This window comes from Lepus europaeus, chromosome 6 (assembly GCF_033115175.1).
Source record: "Lepus europaeus isolate LE1 chromosome 6, mLepTim1.pri, whole genome shotgun sequence".
NCBI classification, from domain to species: Eukaryota; Metazoa; Chordata; class Mammalia; order Lagomorpha; family Leporidae; genus Lepus; species Lepus europaeus.
Genome location: NC_084832.1, coordinates 94,564,075 through 94,591,496, shown reverse-complemented (window position 1 = coordinate 94,591,496; position 27,422 = coordinate 94,564,075). Strand labels below are relative to the sequence as shown.

Here is a 27,422-nt window from a genome sequence, read left to right as displayed (position 1 = left end):
AAAAAAAGATATAGCCACTTGCAGAAGGTGAGCATGGAAAGCCTGTAACTTCCCCCTACTGGTAAAAGAAAGTGAACTGCCACTCCCTGGACTTCTTCAGGGAAGCTGGAGTTCAAGCAAAGAGAAACAGATTTTCCCACCTTCCCCACACCCATAGCCATAGGGGCCAATATGTTGCTTTCTCTCTCTCTTTTTTTTTAAATTATGTATGTATTTGAAAGTCAATGAGACACACACACACACACACACACACAAAGACATCTTCCATCTGTTGGTTCACTCCCCAAATGGCCACAACAGCAGTGAGTGGGCCAGGCTGAAGCAGCCAGGAGCATGGAGCTCCTGCAGGGTCTCCTAAGTGAGTGGCAGGGGCCCAAGCACTTGGGCCATCCTCCATTGCTTTCCCAGATGCATTAGCAGGGGGCTGGATGGGAAGTGGAGCGGCCAGAACTGGATATAGGATGGTGGTGTCACAGGAGGCAGCTTAACTCTGAGCTGTGGCAGGCCTCTGCTTTGTCTCTTCATCTTCATTTTTAAAAAAATTTAATACTTTTTCTCATTAGAGTGTATCTCAAGAAGCTCTTTTCTGTGTCACTGCAATGATCAACCTATGCGGGAAGCCTGGCTTTTATGTAAAAGCTATTCCCTCTTTATCAAATTGCTCAGAATTAAATAGCATTTACTTCAATAGTTTACAGTTCATTTTCTAGTTGCTTAATTTTCTATGCTTCTCCCAACCAAAATAATTTTCAAATACTTAGAGGGAAAAATCCCACTAAAAAAAAAGAAAGCATACAATATTCTTCATAGAGAACCTGAGGCATTTCTTTAAAGCCTCAAAATTATACCACACAATCTCATCTTATCATACACAGACACAATTGTGCCAATAAAAGCCTGAAATAAAGTAATACCAAAAGTGTTAAAAGTAAATATGTTTGGGTTATAGGATTACATGTGGTTTCTTTTTCTATTTTTAATTAACATGTAATAATTGGATATATTTATGGGGCACTATGTGACATTTTGATACATGAATACTTGTAATGGTCAATCAGGGTACTCAGAATACCCATCGCATCATACATTTATAGTTTCTTTCTGACAAGGGCATTCAAAAACCTTCTCTAGCTATTTGGAAATTTAGAATCCGTTCTTGTTAACTACAGTCTCCTACTATGCAATGGACACCAGATCTCATCTCTGCAACTTTGCACTCATTGTCCGATTTCCCATGCTCCTCCCACCGCCTCTCCCCGGCCCTGATAACCTTATTCTACTCTATGTCAATGACGGTAACTTTTTCAGGTTCCACCTGTAAGTGAGATGTGGTATATGTCTTTCTGTGTGGGGCTCATTTCATTTAACGTGATGTCCTCCAGATCGAGAGGATTTTACCCTTTTAATGGCTGAATAGTATCCACTGTGTATATATATATATATATATATATTTTTTTTTTTTTTTTCTCTTCCTTCCTCCTTTTCTCCCTCTTAGTTGAGGGAGGGAGGGAGGGAGGGAAAGAGGAAGGGAGAGAGAACGCCCGCTCCCCCAGTGTCTGGGTCACTCCTCAAATGCCTTCACCAGCCCCAGCTGAGGTCAGGGGGCTGAGGCTGGGAGCTGGGAACTCAATCCAGGTCTCCCTGGTGGATAGCAGGAACTCAACTATTTGAGCCATACCACTGCTCCCAGGGTGTGCACTAGCAGGAAGCTGCAGTCAGGAGCTGGAGACAGGAAATCAAACCCAGGTAACTGATGTGGGACACTGGCCTCCTAAGCGGTATCTCAATAGCTAGGCCAAATGCCTACCCTTTCTTTTTCTCTTTTATACTTTTTTTTATTTTTCTCATCAAACAGCAAAGATTTAATTCCCTTAATTTCATAAATAAGTCACAGATAGAACTAGACAAAAAACATTTAATTCTTGTCTTAAACCACAGATATAAAATAACCAACTTCTGAACACTCAGAGCCTACCTACACAGTATAGGTAATTTCTGGCCCTGGTTCTTTTTCTTCTTGAACTTTAGTTATTTTATTATCATTTGTATCTCAACTATAAACTGAATTGGAAGGAGGTAACAGGAAAATCCAGATATATAAGATATATCCAGTTATATAAGTCAAATTAACATTGATGCTACTTTCATGCAGATTCATAGAAAGTTGTTCCTCAGAGGAGAAAGCATAAAATACTGGCCAAAATAAGCTTTTCAAATTATTTTATTAACTTTCTGCAAAAAGTTGTATATGGTGTCACTAGACTTAACCAGCATCACACACGTCTAGTTCAAAATTTTTCCTCCTTTTACTTCTTAGGAATTCCATAAATTTAAGAGACTTAAATGTAAGACTGGGTGAAAGGGAGAGGGGCCTTGTGGTATAGTGGCTAAGTCACCACCTCGGATTCAGGCATCCCATATCTGAGTGCCAGTTCAAGTCCCGTCAGCTCCTTTCTGATACAGCTCCCTGCTAATGTGCCTGGGAAGGCAGGGATGATGGCTCAAGTACTCCTATCACCCACATGGGAGATCAAGATGGAGTTCCTGGCTTCTGTCTGGCTCAGCCCTGGCTACTGTGGCCATCTGGGGAGTGAACAAGCAGATGGAAGATTCTCTCTCCCCCACCCCCTCTCTCTCCTTCTCACTCTGTTATTTGCCTTTCAAATAATAAATGTATAAAAAACCATGTCTAGAAACTGTAAAACTACCAGAGAAAAACACAGGGGAAGAGTTCCAGGACACTGGTCTGGTCACCAAAGCAACAGACACATGGGATTATGTAAAACTAAAAATGTCTGCACAGCAGAGGAGGAATTAACAGCGTTAGAGACAACCTATGGACTGGGAGATAATATTCGCAAACCACACATCTGACAGAGGGTGAATATCCAGATAGATAAGAAAGTCAATGGTAAGAAAACAACCTGGTTAAAAAATGGGCAACAGAACTGATCAGACATTTATCAAAAGAAGATATACAAATGGCTGAAAGGTACATGAAAAATTCTCATTATTACTAATCATCAGGGAAATGCAAATCAAAACCATGCAGGGGCTGGCACTGTGGCGTAGTATGTAAAGCCATGCCTGCAGTGCCAGCATCCCATATGGGTCCAGCTGCTCCACTTCCGATCCAGCTTTCTGCTATGGTCTGGGAAAGCAGCAGAAGATGGCTCAAGTGCTTGGGCCCATGCACCTGTGTGGGAGACCTGGAAGAAGCACCTGGCTCCTACCTTTGGATTGGACCAGCTCTGGCCATTGTGGCCATTTGGGAAGTGAACCAGTGGATGGAAAACCTCTCTATCTCTCTGTAACTCTGCCTTTCAAATAAATAAATAAATCTTAAAAAAAAAAAAAAAGATAAAAGGTGCTGGCGAGAATGTAGAGGAAAGGGAATCCTTGCACACTGGTGGTAGGAATGTAAATTAGTAGACACTGTGGAAAACAGTATGGGGGCTCCCCACAGAGTTAAAAATAGATCTACCACGTGATCCAGCAATTCTACCACAGGATATTCACCCACAGAATCTGAAGTCAGCCTGTCAAAGATATATCTGTACTCCCATGGTCACTGCAGCATTATTCTCAATAACCAAGATTTGGAATCAACCTAAGTATCCATTAGTGGATGAAAGCATAAAGAAAATGTGGTGTATACACACAATACAACACTATTGGGCCTTCACAAAAGAGGAAATCCTGGCGTGTTTGGCAACGTGGATAAACCTGGCAGACGTTTTATTATGTGAAATAAGCCAGGTACAGAGAGACAGATACCATGTGACCCTATCTTACGTTTGGAATCTAAAAAGGTTGAACTCCTAGAAGCAGAGAGGAGACCAGTGGTTATCAGAGTCTGGAGGCTGTGGGACTGGGGATGTTGGTCAAGGAATACAAAATTCCAGTTAGCAGGAATAAATTCAAGAGATCTACTGTGATCACAATTAATAACAATATATTATGCATTTGGAAGTTGCTAAAAGCAGATTTTAAGTGTTCTTGTTACAAAAAACAAGTATGTGAGAATAATACATATACATCAGCTTGGTTTAGCCATTCTACAATAAATGCATTAAGTCAATATCATAAACCTAAATTCATAAAATTTTTATTTTTCAATTAAAAAATAAAAACTTAACAAAACAGAAAAGTACTCTACAGTTTGAAACAATCTGAGAAATCCAGTTTAGAGGCTGGCATGTGGCCAAGAGGGTTAAGCAGCTGCTGTGACACTGGCATCCCATACTATAGAATCTGCTTCAGATTGGCCCAGTTCCAGCTGTTGCAGCTACTTGGGGATTGAACTAGGGGATGAAGACCTCTCTTTCTCTCTTTTTTTCTCTCTCTCTCTGAAACTCTGCCTTTCAAATAAGTAAAAATTTTTTTTTAAAGATGTATTTACTTATTGGAAAGGCAGAGTTAGAGAGAGGGAAAGACAGAGAGAAAAAGAGAGCTTCCATCTGCTGGTTCACTCCCCAAAAGGCCACTCCATCCGGACCTCCCATGTGGGTAACAAGGGCTCACATGCTCAGGCCACCTTCTGGGGGCTTTCCCAGACACATTAGCAGGGAGCTGGATTGGAAGCAGAGCAGCTGGTGCCGAAACCCTAACTCATATGGGATGCTGGTGTTGCAGGCTGCAGCTTAACACACTATGCCAGACCACTTTTGTTTTTAAAACCTTGCAAAATCATCACTTTTTTATTTTATTTTTATGTAGCTGAATTAGTCACTTTTGGGTTTTTAAGGCATAGGTAAAGATCTCCCTTTTCCTAGTTTACAAAGAAATCCATGTAAGTTTTCTAGTAACTAAATGGTTCTATTTTTACATTTAAAGTTCTAACACATTTGGAATTTATCTTGTATTTAGGATGAAGTACAGAGTCAATTCTGTATTTTTCCAAATGGCTATCAGTTGCCCCATTTATTTAAAACCCATTCAAATAGCTGATTTGAGGTTGCCACATTTATCATATTGTAAATGCCATATATATAAATATGTGTGTGTGTGTGTGTATAGTCTAATTCTGTACTTACTTATCTGTCCTACTAGTCTATCAGTTTTTTTTTTTTTTAATACCAGTACAACCAGTTAATCCATACTATTTGGTGTGTTTGTGTTTTAGAAGAGATTATTCTCTTTTAAAATTTCTTCTTCTTTTTAATTTTTTATCTGAGAGTCAGAGAGACAGGGACTCAGTGTATGTAAGTGCTAGACAGAGCCTGTAGTTGCTAGGTCACCCCCCGGATGCCTGTAATAGCAGAGCTGGGCCAGGCCAAAGCCAGGAACCAGAAAACAATCCAGGTGTCCGCCCCACAGGCTCTGCAGCACAGGAAGCTAGAATCAGGAAACAGGGCTGGGAATGAAAGCCAGGGACTCTCATGTGGGAATGGGGGTGTCCTTTTTAGGGTGGCTTAATCTCAAGGCCAAATGCTAGTCTCACACTGTGTGACACTGTGCACATGTCAATCTTTTAATACCAGGTGGGGCTTATTCCCCTCCCCCACCCTCACTTACCTCACCTTCCCCTCATATCCCTCACCTCCATCCCCTACCGCCAGAGTGTGGCTCTTCTTTGTCAGGGTTTTCCCAGCTACTCTCCCTCATATCCTTCTCCACACGAACCTTACAATCAACTTGTCTGGCTCCAGGGAAGAAAGAAAGCAGACTGGTATTTGTTTGGGGATCACCTTAAACTTACAGATTTCAGAGAACTGAGACCTCTACGTTGACTCTTCTGATCCAAGAACAGGGCATGTATTTCCTATAGTTCAAGTCTATTTTTTATGCCTTTCATGAGTATTTAAAGGTTAAGTCTCTGCCTGCGACAGCATCCTATATGGGTGTCAGTTCAAGCCCAGCTGTTCCACTTCCAATCCAGCTCCCTGCTAATGTGCCTGGGAAGGCAGCAGAAGATGACCCAAGTGCTTGGGTCCCTGCACCCATGGGAGAGACCCAGAAATTGTTCTGGGCTCCTGGCTTTGGCCTGACCCAGCCCCAGCCATTGCAGCCATTTGGGGAGTGCACCAGCAGATGGAAAATCTCTCAAGATCTTTCTCTTTCTCTCTCTTTCTCTCCCTCCTCTCCCCCCTCCCGCTCCCCCTCTCTAACTCTGCCTTTCAAGTAAATAAAAAATAAATCTTCAAAAAAAAAGTTTTCCTCATACAAAAAATGAGTTTTGCCCATTTTTTGTGAGTTTTATTACAAAGACTCCCACAGTCCTTTGTTGCTATTTCAAATACATTCTTTAAATTACGCAGTTTAAATAAGACTGGTTAGGAACTCAAAGAAGCCAAGTAAGAGCTGAGGTCCTGGATACTGTGCGCTATGACAAGGCTAATGATTTCCTAGGCTCCCTTTGAATCGCTTGAAAGCAAATGGTCTTCATTTTATTTCTCATACGGTTGTACGTGAGCAGCTCTCAGGCTTTCTGAAGGACAGTGTTCTCACTGGGATTTGAGTGTGGATGACAAGGCAGCGCAAACACTCACCTTAGTGTACTCATCCTTGGCCTTGGTGAGCATGCGTAGGATATCCACTTCCTTGCCCTCCCCTGAGCTGGGGAGAACTGGGGAGGCTCCTGCTCCAGTCCCCTGGCAGGCTTTCAACTGTTCATACTGAGTCAGGCTAGAAAAACAGAGGGCAAAGTCCACACAAGGAAGATCCACTCAAGACAGGTGGTTTTCAAGCCATCCCAATTCTCTTGCAATTGTTTTTAATTCTGTTACAACCCTATCAGAAATAAGGCTGCTCAGGAATTCAAAGGCAACTGAGAGCTGGGGCCCTGGGTTCACCAATCACATAGGTGAAACATGTGGGTCAGTAGCTCTTACCTGTGGGCCACACTGAGCCCACCACCCATGCTCATCGCCTGTGTCCCAAAGAATGCTGCTAACGCTGCCAAGCTCCTTTGTTTCCGTATTGCTTGTGGCTGTTTTCACACTGCACAGGCAGAGGTAAGTTGTGCAACAGAGATGGACTGTGGCCTGAAAGTCTCAAAAATCCACCTTCTGATGAAGATAATTGGCCAACTCTCAGAACACTTGAAAGGACACCGTCCTTAATTATTGAGGCCACCCAATCTGGTGTCCCCAAACACTGAGGGAACTGTGGGCCAAACACAGCCTCTCCTCCCCTCATTCCAGAGTGCCTGGGTCCAAGGCAACATTGATTCCAGCAGCAGGGATCCTGGGCTTCGCTGGTAGTTTAGAAACACAGGGAAGGTTCCGTTCCAGTTATGAGAAGAGGGACAGTTAGAAAACTGCTCAGAAAATGAGTGTCTTTGGTTGCCCTGAAAGGAGGATTGATAAGAAGCTAGCCTGCCTCATTAAGGGGACTTCAAGAAGTTAGTGGAAATCAGAATTCAGAGATGTTCATTTTGGTGCAAAAATGTTGAAAGGTATGCACAGCTTTTACACACTACACCTTCTGTGAACTCTGGGAGACCCCGCTTACGTGCTGCAGAGTGATGTGGAGAAATGGATTTTCCTGTTGTTGCTTTGACTTTCAACTCAGATTCTTTTATCATTGCCCTTAAGTTCATGGTGGGGGAGGGGGGAAAGAGAGAGAGATACAGAGAGAAGGGGGGGGGGGGGTCCTGAGAATTTACTGATTCACTTCTAACTGGGTAAGAGGTTTCATACAAATCAGCTGCTTATTGCTAGTAAATAATCAATTTCCTGCCCGAGCTGTTAAGCACTTGCTGCAGAACGCAGCTCATTTTAGCACAGCTTCTTGGCTGAGCTACAGGGTACTTTTTAATCTACATGAAATTCTGCTGTTGTCCACTGCACAGTTTACAATAATGTGCATGTTCTAGGAACTGGCTGTTACAACAGTAAACACCAACATGAATACACTTAATCACCATCTGCAACTGAGCTACTCACCTAAAATTAGCTCTCACAAGCTACATTTTCAGGATTCTTACTTATTAAAAGGCGTTCCTTAGTTTTCATTTCCTTGGGGTCACTTGTTAGTCATTTTGTCACCCCAGGATTTAGAGTGGAAATTGGTTCTCTGGCAGACAGCTGCACTGTCACATCCACCTAGGCAGCAGCCATCCTGTGTGTGGCCCAGGCTGAGCACCACATGTGCAGGAACTCATTTCATTCTGAGGCTCTAATCCATCCCCACAAATAGCATGGAAATAACCGCCTCACAGTGTGCAGCCTGGGGCCTACCAGCCACTCAAAGAGCAGACAACAAGCTTACCTGGGCCCTCCTCTCAATGCAATCAGGGAAGCCAAGAGTGGAAAACCCAGACAGTTCATTTCAAAGTTCCCCAAAATGCAGAATGGGACAAATCATGGTGTAACATGACATTAGAAGAGTGGTAGTGATGGGGGTGGAAAGATTATCTACTGAGCAAATTGATATTCACCCGGAAATGTGAAAAATGGTTGAAAATAAAGACTATCCAAAGTAGGGAGAAAATTTGGAGCTTCTATAAACATGGCTGGAGAGTTAAAGGAAAGCATTTAGGATAGAAAGGAAATAGAAGATTTAGAGAATCTGAATAACCTTTTAGGAGGGCTCCAACTGTTCTTTTTTAAAGATTTATCTATTTGAAAGGCAGAGTGACAGAGAGAGAGAGAAGGAGAAACAAAGGCAAAGATCTTCCATCTTCGGTTCACTGAAGCCAGGAGCCAGGAACTCCATCTGGGTTTCCTGTGTGGGTGGCAGGGGCCCAAGCCCTTGGGCTATTCTCTGCTGCCTTCCCAGGTGCATTAGCAGGGAGCTGGATCGGAAGCGGAGCAGCCAGGACTCAAACCGGCGCTAAGATAATGGGATGCTGGAGTTGAAAGTGGCAGCCTAACCGCAGCACTGCAGCACTGGCCCCCTGTGAATGTTCTTTTGACTGCTCTGACATATTGAGAACTTTTCAAAGCAAAAACTGCTAATTTACGAATGAGGAAAATATTAAGAAGAATTGCCATCTGGAACAATTTATATTATACTTGTATATATTTCCCACAGGCAGAGAAAAATGAGTTGAGTCACTTGAGATGATAAATTTTACGCAGTGAAAATATAGCAAGTCATTTCTAATGTCAGTTTTTCATTTAAGCAGTGTTAAACATTTCCCTGCCCACTGTGAAAGGGCCGCTGTAAGAGATCTATTCTGTTAAGATTACAGTGTAGTTGCATACACTTAGGAATACAAACAAAAGCACCAGGGCCTGAAAAATATTTAGCTTTCAGCACTTACTTCTTCATAAGCTCCGCAATTCTTTGGCATTCTTCCTTATCATAAAACCAAATTCCATAAATGGACACTGCAAAAAACACAGCCAATAAATTATGAGCATCTCCCAGACTACAACATGGAAAAAAACTCCTTTTCCAGCTTTAGGGGAAAGAAATAATAAATTCTGTATTGAATGAATTTATTCAATAAAACTGAATAAATGAAACCAATCATTGAAGTTAAAGCTTAAAAATCTAGCATTGGAATTTTTTAAGCCCACAGGGAAATCTACATGCACATGTAAACGCACACACACACACATACACAGAGATATGCATACGTCTAATGAAATGTGTTTTCCTTAAAAATTTAGCACCTGAACACAACAAGCATTTGATAAATGCCTCTCAAGCAAATGAACACAGATTGAAAATGAACTCAGAATTTCTAAACTTCCTGGCTTCAAGACGTCATTGTTTCTGTACTCCATTTGCACATTTCATGAACACATTCCATCTTTATTTTTAAATATTCAGAAATCTGATGCTCAAATTATGCCTAGAAACCACCCTCCCTTCTTCTCTCAGGAATATGTTAACTGAAAACTTGGCTTTGTAAGCTATAAGTTGGAATGGGGTACAGGAAAAAATAGAATAATAAATTTCTGACTTCAAAATGTCTATAACAGAAAATTTACAACCGTTGAGAGATTAGATATGATAATGATGATTTAATCATTTAGTGATAAAAACAGTATGGTATCACATAGCTGCTATTGATGATTTACTGATCTTTACCTGAGTGTACAGTAAATTCTGTATGTGTCTATATCATCCTTATAGTAAAGGCTGAAATTGTGCCAAAATATATTTGGAGTTGTCCAGTTGAGAATCTGGTGGTAATAACCATGTAAATAATTCACTGCCTGCATATATTTTAAAAGTCTTTATTGAAAATAGTAGCAATATTAACAGGGAAACAAAAACAACAAATGTACTTTTAAAATGGAAAAGTTTTTAAATGTAATCTTTCAAAACATTCAGTTACATTATTTTGTCATAAAAACAGCTACAATGTTCTAACTGCACCACCTTTTTCTCTTGCTTACCTGACCCACATGTAGGCTTGAAATTTCTGCTTCTCGTCAGTAATGATTCAAATATCAAAAGGTCTAAGCAATGTCTCTTTAGTGCTATTTTAGGCAGAGGTCTTTAAGAGGAATTTGGGAAGCTGAATCACTAACTTGTTTCTGTAATGATCGGTGTCTCAGGGACATGCAGCTCGTTTACCTACAGGGGCCAGGAGAGCACAACACTCTTTGACAGAAATACACACACCCCTCCCTGGCAGACGGACAAGCTTTTCTAGAAAACAGGAACATCTGAGTTCTGAAGCTGATGTGCTATGAGAGCGTTTCCATCAAAACAAAATTCTTTCATCTCAAGACCATTAAATGTGTACCTCGAGACTTCACATTCCAGGTTGTTTGCAGTCCGCCACCTCCAACTCCGATTCCCTAGCAGAGTCCTACACACTAACCCTGATGCTCTTACAGGACACGTGCACATTCGACCACTTTAGAATTCTGCATATGTGTGAATATGTGTGCCGGCGCCTTAACCTTAGCTACAACACCAGGAGCCTGCTCTGCTTTTTGGTGTTTGTGTGGTGTTTTTTTATTGTTTAAATATTTTTTTTTGGTTACAGTGCAAACTTTCTCCCTTGGAGACCGAGTTTTCCAAAAGCATCAGAAGAGAAAGGTGGTAGCAAGAGGGAAAAAAACCCACAGCACAGCTAGGAAACTGGAGGCCCCAAGGCAGGGGGGGAGCCCAGCCAGTGGTGTCCCATCAGTGGAGTAGAAACAGTTCGGGTGTCATTTTTTTTGAGGTGACACATTTGTGGCGTTTACCCTAAGGTTCTCCTAAGGCGAGGATGACAAGGAAATTGCTGGCACAAACGGGAGAGCAGTCTCTCCAAGTCGCTGCCGTGAGGTGACTCCACGCAGTCAGGGAGGAAGCACCCACGATTTCCAGCCCTCGAACGGCAAAGCAGGGCCGAGAGAGGCTGCGTTTGAGCAAGTATTTAAGACACTGTGGAGAGTGCTTTAGGACCCAACCATTTATCTCACAGATAGCATGGTTTTAGAATTAAAGTGGGACCATTTTGAAATAACTGTTCTTATCCCAGTTGACGGTCCCTTTGAAAAAGTTTAAATTGCCAAGAAATGAAGCACGTTTACCAACAGTCCTGGCTCCTGAAAGGGGGCAACAAGATACGATGCAACACCGAGCCTCATTTTTTTCCCCCTAAAATAGTTTTGCAACTTGAGCCGCATTCCGCTGGGAAAGGGGCAGTGAATTCCATCAAAGTGCACCTTCCAGCTGCAGTTTTCGGCCCCTTGGGCCCAGGGGCTACCAGGCCCCCGGTCAAGCCTATCGCCCTTACACACAAGAGGGCATATCAGAGCAGCTCGTGGTGATATATAAAACCCAGAGCTCAGCATGCCGTAGGGAGGTGATGAGCTGACAGGCTGACAGGAACCACTACCTTCTCCTTTCAATCCAAGTTTTCCTGTAGAGTCACCAGGGGAGAGGCCTATCCCTGCACAGGCTTAGCAGGGAAGAGAGAGAAAGACAAGGCAGAAAAGAGCCAATAAGGAAAGTGTGGTTTTAGAATTCTAAAACGTAAAGTAGTTACTGAAACATCAATTTGCAGCAATGTCATATGGTCACGTAAACTTTTGTGGCACTGAAGTGACATTGCAGGAATAGTTTCTCAGTCTTAAAAAGTTACAAGGAGAAAAGATCACCTGCAGGGTATTTGTTTAGCTTTAAAAATCACCCTGTTTTGTACACAACTGGAAACTGACAATGCTTCGAGCCCTTGTTCAGCCAGCATACCAGCCGCTGCCTAGCCACCTGTCTGCTGAAACGGAGAGGACGTGTAAAGGTACTGTGGTGCATGAAGCTCAACTCAACCATTTCTACATCTCTCCTGGAGGTAAGATCCCCACTGCGGAGTAAGGAACAGGGAAGAGGAGGGTGAAATTTACTCAAAGTGTTCTAGAAATGCCAAGGTGATTCCCCCACTCCAAGGACTCATCTCTTTGTACATAAGCAGGACTTTCAGCAGCACATTTGTGAAGTTTTGCCTAGAAACCCAATGTCTTCATTTATGTCATTCTTTGGAAATTCTCAGAAAAAAAAAAAAAAACCACAATGTTTTCTCACACTCTCAAATAAAAAATAAATTTAAAAACATTTAAACCATCTTTGAAGCAACAGGCGAGGATTATATCGCTTTTATATGGCAAAACACCAATCTACTTTCCTTCTCATTCTGTGAGAAAGATGATGGAAATTCAAATTTCTATATTAGATTTCGTGTCTGAATTTTGTTGCTACACACAGACAAGATAGCAAGCCAATTATATTCGATAATGATCTTTTCTAATTTTTTAAGTTCTTCAGTGGAAAAAATAGAAAGCTGGTCAATTTTAAGAGGCAGGTAAAGGGTCATTAGAGACAGTATCAGGTGTCATTAAAATTTTGATTTGAAGCTGTTTCTTCTTAGCACAGCACTTTAATTCAGTTTGGATGTTTTTTGGGGATTAACCCTGTCTTATGTTTCTAATAAATTTATTTTTTATTTATGTTTCTAATAAATCTATTCAATTTGTTCAAGTCATTTATCATTTGTTCTGTATTTTATCCCAGTTACTTTTCAACTCTAACTCTTGAATGATAGCTTGTAGCCATTTAACAAGCATCTGTCTATGCTAATATTTATGCAAATTTGAAAAGATGGCATATATCCATAGTTTGTAAGTATATCAAAAATCATAATTATATGAGTAAAATTTAAATGGGCCAGATATCTGACTTGGTGATGCTCTTTTTTTAAAATAATGTAATTAATTCCTCAGCAGGGCAGAAATGTGTTTTTCTTAGCATCCATCAGGGAAAGTGGATAAGTTCTCTTTCCTAGGAAAACCATGGGAAACATGGCAGTGTTAAACGACACACATCTCTTCTGGGCATTTTAGGATAATCCAAATTTTACCAATTCCTTTCCTAATGTTTATCTCACAGCAGTAGAGTGACGATCTTAATGTAAGGATGGAGTGACTAGTCACACATTTAGTGTGAACACTTGTTGGGGGCCTTATTCAGGTGTAATATTTGATTTCCTGTACTTTTTGTCTAGTTCAGGCTTTTGGAAGGGTGACCACACTGATGTACACACAGCTACTGCACTCAGAAAGACCAACCAACACCTGCAAATTAGAAAGAGAGGCCCATGAGTGCACAGCTTTGTAAGCTTTGACCAATGAGGAGTCTGATCCACAAGGCTGACTTGGGGAGCGGAACTCATTTCTCCTGGTTCACTCTCTTCTCTGAAATAGGCCCCTCCCTCAGACTTACACATGAAATCCATGAAGCTTTCTAGATTTGACTGATTTCTAGACACGCTGAAAAAGATTGCAATTAGTCGTTTTCACACAAGGGCTCGGAAAGCAGGAAGGATGGAAGCAAGGGAGAGAGGATGGGGAGGTGGGACAAAGGCTAGCACGGGCAGTCCTCTACAGCGCACACGCTGGAGCAGCTACTGTGCAGCCTGGGGCCCGGCGCCCATAGATGGGGGAGCAGCAACTTCTGGCCAGCTCTCCGCTGACTGTGTGCTTTGCCCCATTTGGAATGCTTGCATGAAAAATGCTTGCCTTTGGCGTGCTTCTCAATGCTTTTAAAGTCATGTTCTTTCATTCAACCCACTGCCTTAGCTTTGCTGACCAAACACGGACACATATTGTAAAACGAAATCGCCACTGGCCACAGAGAGTCTACATAGCAGTGTTATCTTTGGCCCCTGGTCTGGTTCTTTTCATATGACATAGTTTTACTGCACCTCACAAATCAGTGAGCCCGTGATCTGGGAACACTGCAAGGTTCTCAGTAGATGAGAAGCAGTTTCTATTTGATGGGTGACTAACACTTACAAACGTTTGGGGGGAAACAGTAGAAACTCTAAACAGTAGAAACAACCCTACTTTTTCTAGAATTTATCCTTAAAAAGTTAACGCAAAGAGAAACCTCTTAACTATGGCAGTATACCAATTTGTATTAAATTAACACATACTGTCCATCTATTAATGAGACTTCATTAGCTTCAAAGTAAAAGATGGACTTAAACTTTACCAAGTACTCATTCATGACACATGTATGCTATGTCAACAGACCTCCCTAATCCCCACAGCAACCACTGTCCTCTTCAACCGGGACTCCCCACTTCACTAGAGTCAGGTGGAATCTCCTTCATTGTACACTAACTTCCTGATTTTGTTTGTATCAGAGAAAAGCACCTTTGTTCTAGGGCAGGAGATAGAACACAGCAAATAAACTTTAAAAAATATTAGGAAGCATAAAAATCCATAGATATTAATAAATATAAGAACAACTCATTCTGTTTTTTTTTTTCCATTGGAATTTATACTTTCATTTTGGTCATAATCTTGGAGATCAAGCTCAAGATCTCCTAGGCCATGAGTATCAAAGAGAGATTCTCTACAATATTGTCCCCCTCCTCTGAGTTCGTGCTCATCCTTGAGGATCCAATCTTTTTCACTTTTCCAGGGACAAAGCAGTCCCAACATTTTCTTTGCTCCCAGTTTTTTTCTTTATCTTTGTACCAAAAATAAGTAATAATTAAGTATTTACACATCTGCTCCCTCCATTAGACTATAAGCTTTTGGAGCCAAGGTCTTAGCTAATGCATTCAGCATAACAACCTGCATAGACACAAAACAAGTGTTTGCTGGGTTGAACTGAAATCTAAGACTCTAAGCTCTTATGCATTCAATAACCCCTGTAATTGCTAGTAGCAGTAATTATCAATATTCTGATTCAATTAAATATCGTGGACCAGATATGCTAGAATCTTCTCTGAGTTGGTTACACTTTCCACTGCAGATCACAGCATGATTATTCTCCTCACGTTGCCCCTTGTAGTCTCCTGCTAACTTCACTAAGAGTTTATTTTGCTTCAAACAATTTATATTCTTGGATATTAAGTAATGTTGATGGGATCCTGTCAGCAGGATATGAGCTCCCAGAGATTATATTTTTCTATTGATCCAACACTGTGTATGCACTTATATATATTCATTTATGTACATTTATTATTACAATTTTACCATATGCCATCCTCCATGATTGACTACTTGTCAGGCTCTGGCAACTAAGAGCTCAAAGAATGCCAAAAACCTACAAAACCACATGCATCTCTCTTCATTATGGAAAAGCACAGGGCAGGGCATAACTAACAGTACTTTAGCAAAAAAAAATGAAGATATTCATATCCTGATATCTTATAATCTATTGTGTCTGATAATAATCTCAAACTTACATGCACAAGTAGTACATTATCTTAAAAATAATAAAGTTTATATGAAATGTCAATTGCAGCAACACACTGAAAATTTATTAAGTGATTCTCAGTGGAGAGAAATAAGTTCAGTTCTGTATAATTGCAGTTAGTGAGAAAGATACAGTTAAGCTAAACATAAAGTAGTATTTCTTCAGGTCAAAAATTTGTTCCAACAAAAAACAGACTTCCTCATATTTGAATCAGATGATTTAATCAAATGTTTAACAATGACAAAAATAGCTTTGCTGAAAATAGCCTAACTATAAAACACATGATTTTACAGCGCAATGGTCTAGTCAAATGAGTCTGTCGCTACTTTCTGATCGAAGACAAGTGAGTCAGAGTTTCTGTACTTTTAAAATTTTGACTTTAATCTGTGAATATGGATATAGGAGATCACTTTTCCAAAAGCCCTTCATGTTGTAAACAGTTAAATCATGTTTTGGTTCTACAATGAAACAAGAGCTCTAAGGTTGTACACAGGATAATTCTAATGCTAGTTCTTGGCCAAAATTGTTTTCTTTCTCTAAAACCCCTAAGAACATGGAACAATCATAATTTTTCCTTCTCTAGTTTAAGAAGTAAATTAACCCTGATTCCAGAACTTGATTATCTGAAACTAATTTCTTGTGATTTTTTGGATTAAAAATCAGTAATATTAAAAAACAGAGTAAACATGCCACTCAATATAGCCATTATAACTACTTACTATATGCAAAGTACTATGTTAGGGTAGGGAGACCAAAGGAATGTCATTCATTAAGCAGTTAAGCGAATGAACTGAAATACAGTTTTTCTATGCCAAGATTTAAACTTCTACTATGCCAAATTAGGTTTTCTCAAATTCAAAATATAAAATACAGTGCATCTCCAAGCCACAACTGCCGTATATAAATCCAAATAGCATTTGAATATATTGATGTTTTCTTGGTAAAACCAAGAATCTTAAGAGGCTTTACGGTTCAGAATAAAACAAAAGTGGATTCACTTCCATTGTACTCTTACATAGTAGCAGTGTATCACCATACAGGACTTGACCACACATGTGAGTTCTTCTTCTTCCAAGGATCCAGAGTGTGAGGTTAAGTAAGTTTAGAGATGTATATATATTTTACCACTAGATTCATGTAAATGTCCTAGATGACAGGGCTTCAAAAAATTCATAGAAACAGAATTAAAATATTGGTTTACTTTGGAGCTAAAAATATTTGAAATCCATACATCATTTATTCATCATGTGCATCTTCCTTAAACTCTTTGAAGACTCCTTGCATATAATTTTCCTGATTATTTATGATGAAAGTGCAGATGTTGTATAAATGAGGTGGTCAGGAGAAGAGAAATACTGTTTACCCATATTTTCTATGTGCTGATGTGGTGTATATTTCACTAAGCTATCAGGTATCACAACTCAACACAAGGAAAAACAAAACTCTGGAGACCAGAGATACCACAAAGCTCAAAAGTGCAATTCTGCTTTACTTGAGGTTTTCCTGAGCCTCCCCTAACTGATAAGATGCCAGTTCTTTTGATAGACAATCTCCTTTAAGAGTTTAGACTCCTCCCTTTCAGCATGAGTGGAGGACTGACAGAGAACAAAAAAGTAATTCTAGATTTAAGGTCAGAGCAGTAAGTTGCATCACTCAAGTCATAGTAGATGTGTAATCCTTAATCACATATTGGAACACACTAGCTCTCTAAGCAATGGTGAGTACTAAAAAGATCAATTTTTTGGTTAGAATGGCAAGGGAGGCTTATAGACACAAAGTAAGATACAGTGACCACATTATAATTTTTAAATTCCAGTGGCCTTCTTTCTCATTAGGAAGCACAGGCTTAAAAAGAGTTCTTGAAGGTTCCCATGTGCAACCAACCACTCCTCTCATGTACCGCGCAAGAGCCTATTCTGAACAGAGATGAAATGTCAAAGTCCTTATCTCCCATTCCACATTGCTTGTGATTTGAATGAGTTTATTTTGAGGATCTTCTATTGTTGGGCAGATCTTGAAGAGAAAGGTATTATATTGTTACTTCTGCAAATACTAAGTTTCTGCCTGGGAAGAATGTAAAATATTTTTAGCTGTATAATTAATTACTTTGAAGATGTCTCTCAACCCTAAAGGCCTTTGGGAGTTCAACGAAATCCCTAAAGTTGTATGCAAAACGGCATGTATTTATGCAAAAGGCATTTGGGGTCTAGAAAAGTACAAAGCATAAGACAATGCCTGGCACACAGTAGGCAATCAAAAAATATTTCAGGAAGGGAGCAAAGGAAAGAAAGATGGAAAGAGCAAAGAAGGGAGGTAGAGAGGATGGGTGGGAGGGAAAAATGAAGAGAAAATTCATCAGATTCTCCAAGGGGTTTGTGATGAAAAGAGATTAAGAGCTACAATCCCAGGCTATCAATATCTGTACCAGTAAACAGCCTAGGATGGCAGAATAAGCACTCGATTATCTGTGGGCAGATAATGTGACTTATTTTCCTAGCAATAAACTCTTACAGGTTCACTTTTAACCTTTCAAATCGCTTTTGTAATAGTTGCCTTGGTTGATTCCAAGGTTAAGAAAAGAGGTGTCAAACTCTCAGTGTGTTAGAATTGGAATTAGAGTTTGCTGCCTGCGGATTTATCAGAGTCCTCAGTCATGGAAAGGTGAACTGCACAGCTCGGCTTCGCATGCGCTTGGGAGGTGAAGTGGGAATGCGAGGAGTTGTGGGAAGCCGAGGAGTTGTGGCAAGCCGGGCACCTGGGCAGGGTGTCTTCCCAGCACTGTCCGGAGCGTGCTGATGCTCTCTCACGCTGCACAAGGACTGTGACACACCCACAACGTGGCTGTCTCTTACACAGATCTGGTTATTTTCTGTGCTTACGTGGTACCACAGGACACAAGTGGAATGTCAGACCTGGCCTCTGCCTCATGCGGCTGCCTTCTCTGCAGCCCACAGATTCGGCAGCCCATGAATGACTGCTCAGATCATGGCAGAGAAACGCTTAGCAAAGAGCATTCTTAGGGAGCAACGCTGCTTCCAAATTATGACCCACTGTTGCTGGCAAATTTGACTTTCTTACTGCTATTATGTATTATGGATATGTACAGGTACATTTTAGTTGGAGTTGTGGGAGAAATAAAATTTGCATTTCATAAATATTTCTATAACATCCATCAAGAAAATATTTACAATTCTACTTTTTAAAAAACTAGCTTAACTGTTTACACAGTTTTTTCTATGCAAAGGATTTGCACAATGGGGGCTAGGCCTTTTCTCTGCTAGAAAACTGACTTTTTAAAAACCTGAGTCTTAAGAGAGAAGTGGAAAGTTAATTCCTTCTACTCAGAAACAAGACGAGCAGCAAAGATTCTCATATTCTCAGCAGAAATATTTTTCTCTGATATTGTAGACGGAGCAGATGTCCCAAGCAAGACAAAGAGGGCATAGATCTCTAACTGATCTGGAAACTGGAAACGCAAGCTGAACTATTTCTATCACCTTATATTACTAAAGACTTTCAGTTGAGGTCAAGCTACATTGAAAGGTTTTGGTATCATGCTGATTTAAAATTCTGGAGATGTGGGTACAGGCATATGGCATATCAGTTAAGACACAACTTGGGACTCTTGCATTCCATATGGGAGTACCTGGTTACCGTCCTGGCTCCACTCTAGATCCCAGTTTCCTGCTGATGGGTACCCCGGGAGATAACAGTTGATGTCTTGGGAGGTTGGGTCCCTGCTACTCACAAGGGAGATCTGAACTGAGTTCTCAGCTTTCTCTTTCTCTCTTTGTCACTTTGCCTCTCAAATATTTTCTTAAAAAATAAAGGTAGGGGCCTGCTTTGTGGCACAGAAGCTTAAGTTGCAGCCTGTGATTCCAGGATCCCACATGGACGTGGGTTTGAGTCACCTGGCTGCTCCACTTCTGATCTAGCTCCCTGTGAATGCGCCTGAGAAAGCAGCAGCAGATGTGTCAAGGTTTTGGGTCCCTGCACACACATGAAAAAATCGAAAGGAGTTCCAGGCTCCTGGCTTCAGCCTGGCGCAACCCCAGATGTTGCAGCCATTTGGGGAGTGAACCAGCAAATGGAAGATCTCTCTGTCTCTCCCTTTCTCTCTGTTAACTCTCATTTTCAAATAAATAAATCTCCTAAAGAAAGAAAGGTAACAAATTATACTTAAGTATTCATTTCTTTAAAGTCTTCTTTTTAAATTGAGAAAAAAATTTATATAATAAAGTACACATATTCTAAATTGTTCTGTTCAGTGAATTTTTAATAAGTTGTATTTATTTGAAAGAGTGACAGAGAGAAAGATCTTCCATCTGCTGGCTCACTCCCCAAATGCCTGCAATAGCTAAGCCAATGCCAGGAGCCTAGAACTCTATCCAGGTCTCCCACATGGGTGGCAGAAATGTAAGTATTTGAGTCATCATCTGCTTCCCTCTCCAGTGCATAAGCAGGAAGCTGGATCAGAAGTGGAGTAGCTGGGACTCAAACCAGGCACCCTGATAAAGGATGCAGGGGTCCCAAGTGATGGCTTAACCTGCTGCACCACAATGCCTGCCCTAATCTCTGTTTTCTAGCCAAAACCCACAGTAATCCTAGCTTAGACAATTATCTTCTGACTTCTTTCACCAAACACTAATTTTGCCTGTTCTTAGACGTCATATATATGGGATCATCATCTCTTGTAGATGGCTTTTTTTCTTGGCATGTTTCTGAGATTCATGCATGTTAATGAATACATTAGTAGTTCATTTATTTTTATTGCATAGTAATATTCCATTATTTGGAGGCCAACATTTGTTTAATCACTTACTTAATTGATGGGTGTTTACATTATCCCCCGTTTTTTGTTTGTTTCTGCTGTTATAAAAAACTCTGAACATTTGTGTAAAAATATTTGTGTGGACATAATAAATATCTGTGAGTGGAACTTGGATTATATGATAATTATATGCTTAAGTTTATAGGAAACTGTCAAATGGTTCTCCAAAGTCATTGTACTGTATTACTAACCCAGCAGTAATACATGCGTTTTAGTTGCTCCGTATCCCAATTTGCAGTGGGTAATATCAGTCTTTTTAAATTTAGCCATTCTAGGGAGTATATGACACTCTCATTCTGGTTTTAATTTGCATATCTACCCAATGTCCAATAAGCATATGAAGGATATATGAAGGAATGCATAATACAATCAGTTATGGCAAAATACTAACTAAAACTATTGTTAACTATCAGTTCGAAATTCCCATAATAGCTAAAATTAAAACAGCCAACAGTTCCAAGTGTTGACAAAGATATGTTGCCATTGGAACTCTTAGACATTGTTGAAGAGACTAAAAATAAGCACCTGACTTTCATAAACAAGCACACGACCTACTCCATCTAAACAAACTCCTGACTATGACCCCCACCAGTTCCACACCTAGGCAAAAACTTAAGTACACGTATCCATCTAAAAGACACAATGTTCATGGCAACTTTATTCAGCATAGCTCAAACCTGGAAATAACTCAACTTTCATAACCCAAATTTCCATCCACAGGAGAACAGATTACCAGAAACTATTGCTGTATCCAATAACTTGGAAGTCCTCACATTTTGGGGCTTACAGGTTGAAAAGTTGGATTTCTCCCAGGTTTTATTGTTTTTGGCTTCAGTTCTGTGACTCAGCCAACTCTTGAGTCAAAGCAAGTAGATAAAGAAAGAAAAAAATAAAACCAGGAAAACTCACAACCACGTAAGTTTTTCAAGTTCTGACTGCCCTTTCTCATATGCTTGTTATTTTCAAAGCCCTCCTAAGTTGTTTTGCATTGTCTAAAACTTAAAATTTTTTAAAAAAATATTTACTTATTTGAAAGGCAGAGTGACACACACACACACACACAGACTCTTCCCTCCACTGTTTTACTCCCCAAATGACAGCAAAGGGCCAGGTTGAAGCCAGGAGCCCAGAACTCCATCTGAGTCTCCCACATGAGTGGCACAGGCCCAAACACTTGGGCCATCTTCTCCTGCTTTCCTGAGCTCATTGGCAGGGAGTCATATCAGAAGTAGAGTATCTGGGACTGGAAACAGCACTCATATGGGAGGGGGATGCCAGTGTCATAATCAGTGGTTTAACTCACTGCTCCATAATAGTGGGCCCCTAGAACTTTCAATTGTAACAAGCAGGAGAGATATACTGTGGTGAACTTACTCTATTTTGGCTGGTGCTAGAAGTTCAAACTCTTTGTTTTGAGGAGTTATGAAATACACCAAGAAATAGGTAATAAAAGCCTAAAGTGGAATAAAGTGGGAATGGAAAGGAGAGAGTTGCAGAATCATTCCAGAATTGAGGCTTAGCAATTGGCTTTGAAGATTGTTTACTACTACTATATACATCAAAACATAAACAAAAACACCTTATAGTAACTCCTAGTTTCACAAATGATGTCAATACAAACAGGCAATATAGAAGCTTTACTCTTGAATTTCCCTACAGAAATAGTGACACACATGTTAGGGATCTACTTCATATGTATTTTATTATAATGCTAGTATGCTGTTCTTAGGTGTACACTGGACTATAAAAGGGCTTTTGTGAGTTGACTTAGAAACCTAACCAACTACGGTATTGCTTTTGAGTGACCATATTTCACCATCTTATTACATTCTTAATTCTATTTTATATAAAAATACATGTACATGATTTTAAAAGTCAAACAATATTATTACATTCATAATAATAGCAGAATTCTTTTTCAGTCATTCTGTTCTTGATTACTGTTCTCCAAAAGCAGCCACAATTATATCCATGACAGTTACTTCTGTTCGTCATTTATTTCCCATCCAACCTTTCTTCTGGTATTTAAATCTTTTTTCATATATCATGTATATAGCACTTCTTGATTTTTAGAATCTATTGAAGATGAGTTAGTTTTTTTATGATTTATATATACGCTCACACCCAAACATAGGCACACTCCCCCATCCTTCCAATACTTGTGTAATTATAACACTACTGCATATTCAGTGTTTATAATTTAACTATGTAATTATTGCCATCTGCATAGCTACATAGTATAATATGATTGCATTTCCTTTCTCCCACAATGTTTTGTTTTCCCAGGAATTAAGAAGTGTCTTCTTTTGTTGTTTCATTCCCCCTCTGTTTCCAATATTCGTTATATCACCACCAAACACTCTTAAAAAGTAGCTGTAATATCCCAACAGATTCAGACTGTCAGTGGTAATTTTCATCTTGGACAAGCTTCCTGAAGTAGTTCATCTTTTGGCTTTAATTTAGATCGATTACCCTCCAGTTGCACAGACCCCTTCAGGTGCTCAGGGGTTATTATAGGGCTGTGCTCTACCTTCGCTGTCACAATCCCTTCACTTCCATCCTAAGTTTGGATTCCCTTTTTCCTGGATGGTTTGTGTGTCAGTCACAATAGACCAAGTTATGCTGCAGTAACAAATGACAAGCGAATCTCAATGGCTTGCAGTGACAAAGGCCTATTTCTTACATTTACATGTCCAGGTCACTTTTACCTCTGTGCCATGTTACCTTCATCCTAGAACCTAGGCTGACAGAGCAGCCTCTGCCACGAACACTGCTAATCATCAGGTCAGAAGGACAAGACGCATGGTGAATCCTGAGCTAATTTTTAAAATATCTGCTTGGAAGTGACAAGTATCACTTTCACCCGTCAAAACAATTCATATAGCCACACCTGATTTTAACAGGGTAGACACTTGATATCTTCCTGCAGGGCAGGTCAGTGGAGTGAAGAACCAAATCATAGATCAAATCTGACATCAACAGGGCAGAGATATCCAATCTTCTGTAGGGAGCCAAATTTAATCACTGTGAACAGTAAAACTTCATAGCATGTTTTCCTCTTTCTTGTTTATTCTTTTTCATGAAGCGTGAGTCTATGTCTTTCCTGTTTCTTTACTGCCATATCAATAGTTCCAACAGAACCAGGGGGAGTATGCTTGGTCTGCCATGTTTAACCAACAGGTCACCGACCAATTGCTCTACAGGGGAACTTTTAAAACACGGCCTATTGAGAAGAGATGGGCTATCTGTAACTATCATTTTCATTCAATCTATCATTTTTATTATTATTTATCAGTTTTTCCTAGATTCCACAATAAAGAAATTATTTTTTCTTTTTGAATATAAAACCACACAATATAGCAAGTTATCTTTATAACTTAGGAGAAATTTTATAAAACGTCTTTGACCCTAAATACCTTGATTTTTTTCTTTTCTGATTTGATCTAAATTACAGGCTTAAGTCTACAGTGAAACCAAACACCTAAAATGAATTTCACTCTAGTCCTATAACCAGACAATAATACATTCAGCATGTTGGTCTAGCTCTGATATCAAACTATCACTGTTGTCTATTACTTATTTTAAGTATTGTAATGTATTTTGGAAAATACATTCCTTTAAAAAAAAAAGATTTACTGAGAAGGCAGAGTTACAGAGAGAGAGTGAGATCTTCCAGCCTCTGGTTCACTTCCCAAATGACCGGGGCTGGGCCAATCTGAAGCCAAGAGCCAGGAGCTTCTTCACAGTCTCCCATGTGGATGCAGGGGCTCAAGTATTTGAGCCATTTTCTTCTGCTTTCCTAGGCATATTAACATTGAACTAGATCTGAAGTGGAGCATCTGGGACTCAAACTGGCACCCGTATGGGATGCTGACACCACAGGCAGAGGCTTTACTGGCTACACCACAGTGCCAGGGCTGGAAAAATATATCTCTAAACTGTATTCCATATACTACAATCTTACTTAGTTGTGAAAAATACTGTAAATGTCTAATATAGGGAAACAACATAAAAGAAGCAGTCAAATTCACCTTTTCTTTTGTTTTTATTTGATAATTTCCTCTTTAACAACTGGGATATAAAACTCAACTATATTAGCACCACGCTCTAATCAACTGAATTAACCAGCCAGACATTAAATTTTCAACTTTAAAAAGAAACTTGCAGGGTGGATGTCTGGTGCAGTGGTAAGTCGCTGCTTGGGATGCCTGCATCCCATATTAGAGTGCCGAGTTTTGAGTTCTGGCTACTCTGCTTCCAATCCAGCTTCCTGCTAATGCACTTGGGAAAACAGAAATGATGGCCCAGGACTTGGGTCCCTGCCGCCTACACAGGAGATTCAGATGGAGTTCCTGGCTCCTGGCTCCTGGTTCCTGGCTCTGGCTTGGCCTGGCCTGGTCCCAGCTGTTGTTGGCATTTGGGGAATGGATCAGCAGATGGAAGACTTCCCTGTCTTTCTCCCTCTGCTTTTTTAAAGAAATAAAAATATTTTTAAATAATTAATTAAAATTTAAAAAAAAAATCTTGCTGTTTGAACTTTGGAATGTACACTCAGAAGATTAAGTATTTCTGAAAAGGCAAACTGTTCCTGTGGCACTATTCACCGCTAATACTTGGACTGCTTGAGCCTGGGGCTGGAAGTTGGGCTGCTTCTGCTCAGTGTCTCCATGTTAAAACAGTCCCGGCCCAGGGTATGCTGTGTGATCTCTTTAACCTCAGTATCCCTTATGAAACAGGAACACTGCTATCTCCAAGAACCAGCTATGACAACTACATGGGATCATCCATCTAAAGGCTTAACGTGCCTAGCAGGCAGAAAACATTTGTTAAATGAATGAATTTTTAACCAACTTAACAGTTGTCTTACATTTTAAGCTTATACAGGTCAGGCCCCATTATAAAATTTAAAGACTGTAAAGGCTTTTGTAAAACAAAATAATCTATTTTGTGTTTAATCGAAATGAGAGTTACTTTCCTTATCAAACATCTATTTTTGTGGTTAATTAAATGAGAGTTTGGGATTTTTCACCTCTTAGTTTTTCTAAATTCATTCAACTCAAGAGGCACTGATTTTTTTTTTTTTTCTTTTTTGAGTGAATCTAAAAATCTCTGTAAGAAGATGTGCCACAAAACTGCATCAACACCACATCAGGCCACTTGAAAGATGGTCCATGACACACATAGGCCACAGGGAAGTGCCAAGACTGCACAGATCTTGGAGGGAAATACTTTTTTTTTTTTTTGACGGGTAGAGTTATAGACAGTGAGAGAGAGAGAGAGAGAGACAGAGAGAGAGAGGTCTTCCCTCCATTGGTTCACTCCTCAAATGGCCGCTATGGCTGGCTGCACTGATCTGAAGCCAGGAGCCAGGTGTCTCCTCCTGGTCTCCCATGCGGGTGCAGGGCCCAAGTACTTGGGCCATCCTCCACTGCACTCCCGGGCCATAGCAGAGAGCTGGACTGGAAGAGGAGCAACTGGGACTAGAACCCGGCATCCATATGGGATGCCAGCACCGCAGGTGGAGGATTAACCTAGTGAGCCATCGCGCCAGCCTGGAGGAAAAGACTTCTTAAAAACCCAGCCCAGAGTGCAGCGGGGTCCCTCATCTAAAGCATGATGAACTAATATTCTATACTTTACTTGAGAATATGGAAACCATATGCAATTACCATATAAAATTTCCGAGTTATCTGAGCCTCTGGCAAAACCTATACTCACCCTTTCTGTGTACCTCTGATGTCAAGGGTTGATAAGGCTTTTACCAGTAAATAAAGTGGAACCAAATGACTATGGCTGCAAAAGTAATCAGTATCAGATACTGAGGAGGAAAATAAAAGCAAAATGAAACCAGAAGAGTAAATGATTCATTTCCTTCCACTATTCATTGTTCAACTGATTTCATTTCTTTTTAATGGAAATACATTAGAAACATTTTTAATATACTTCCCAAAGGTTGCCCTCAATTTGCATTCATATAATACAAGGTGTGAAAAGCTATGGAATTAAAATCAGAATTTGTGGGTCTGTACACAGGTCAGTCACCTTCCCAGCCTCAGTTTTCTCATTTGCAAAAAGGTAGTGAAAATGTCTACTCTTACAAAACTGTGATTATTAAACATGGTAAAATAAATGAACATGATTATTAAGTATGAAAAAATGAACGAAAACAGAATAGTCCTGCTAAAAAGAAAAATAAACCATAAATGTGAGCTATGAATTTTTTAATTAAAAATATAAAGCAGGTGAAATTAATTTTAATAACTGATTGTATTTAACCCAAATTCAACACATTAGTAAATATGAAACTATTGAGACTTTTCTAACAGTCTCTTTCGTTTTTGAACTCCATCTCTGAAAACTGACGTGCTACTTTACACTCACTGCACAGCTCATTTCTGACTACCCATGTTTCACATGCTCAGTAGCCACACGTAGCTAGTGACAAGACACTGAACAGCAGAATTCTAGAATCATGATGAAATTTAATATTTGTTTATTAGATTCAAATAGTATTTCCTATCACATAAACCCTGTGAGACCTAGGGAAGTTATCTGTAAAATCAATATTTATAGAGAGTTTGTGTTTTTATATTTTTGCTATAGCTTATGATATTATATGTAGTATCTAAGAATGGATTAAGAAAACGTGGTATACATACACAATGGATCATTACTCAGCCAAAAAGAAGAATGAAATTCTGTGTTGGTCATCTGCAGCAACATGCATGGGACTAGAGGATATTATGTTAAGTGAAGTCAGTAAGGCACAGCAAGACAAATACTGCATGTTCTCACTCACATGTGGGAGCTTAAAAAATTGATTTCATAGAAGTGGAAAGTAGAACAGTGGTTACCAGAGCCTGGGAAGAGTGTGGGGGAGGAGATGGTAGAGAGAGAATGGTTAATGCATAGTGGGGTATAGCTAGACAGAAGGAGTTACTTTTTTTTAAATTTATTTTTATTTATTTACTTATTTATTTTTTTGACA

General features: G+C 39.9%; 1 protein-coding gene across 3 annotated transcripts in view; it reads right to left on the bottom strand.

Annotated features, from left to right (window-relative positions):
• DCP1B (decapping mRNA 1B) overlaps positions 1-27,422 on the bottom strand; it is a 49,407-nt gene that overhangs the window by 9,853 nt on the left and 12,132 nt on the right. For all 3 annotated transcript variants that reach the window (XR_009866223.1, XM_062194602.1, XM_062194603.1), the window contains 2 exons: positions 9,212-9,278; positions 6,492-6,627 (listed from right to left, as the gene is read on the bottom strand). Coding sequence is in view for 2 of the 3 variants with exons in the window: in XM_062194602.1 (XP_062050586.1) it covers positions 6,492-6,627; positions 9,212-9,278 (203 nt within the window). In the remaining variant the exon portion in view is untranslated. The remainder of the gene's footprint in view (positions 1-6,491; positions 6,628-9,211; positions 9,279-27,422) is intronic.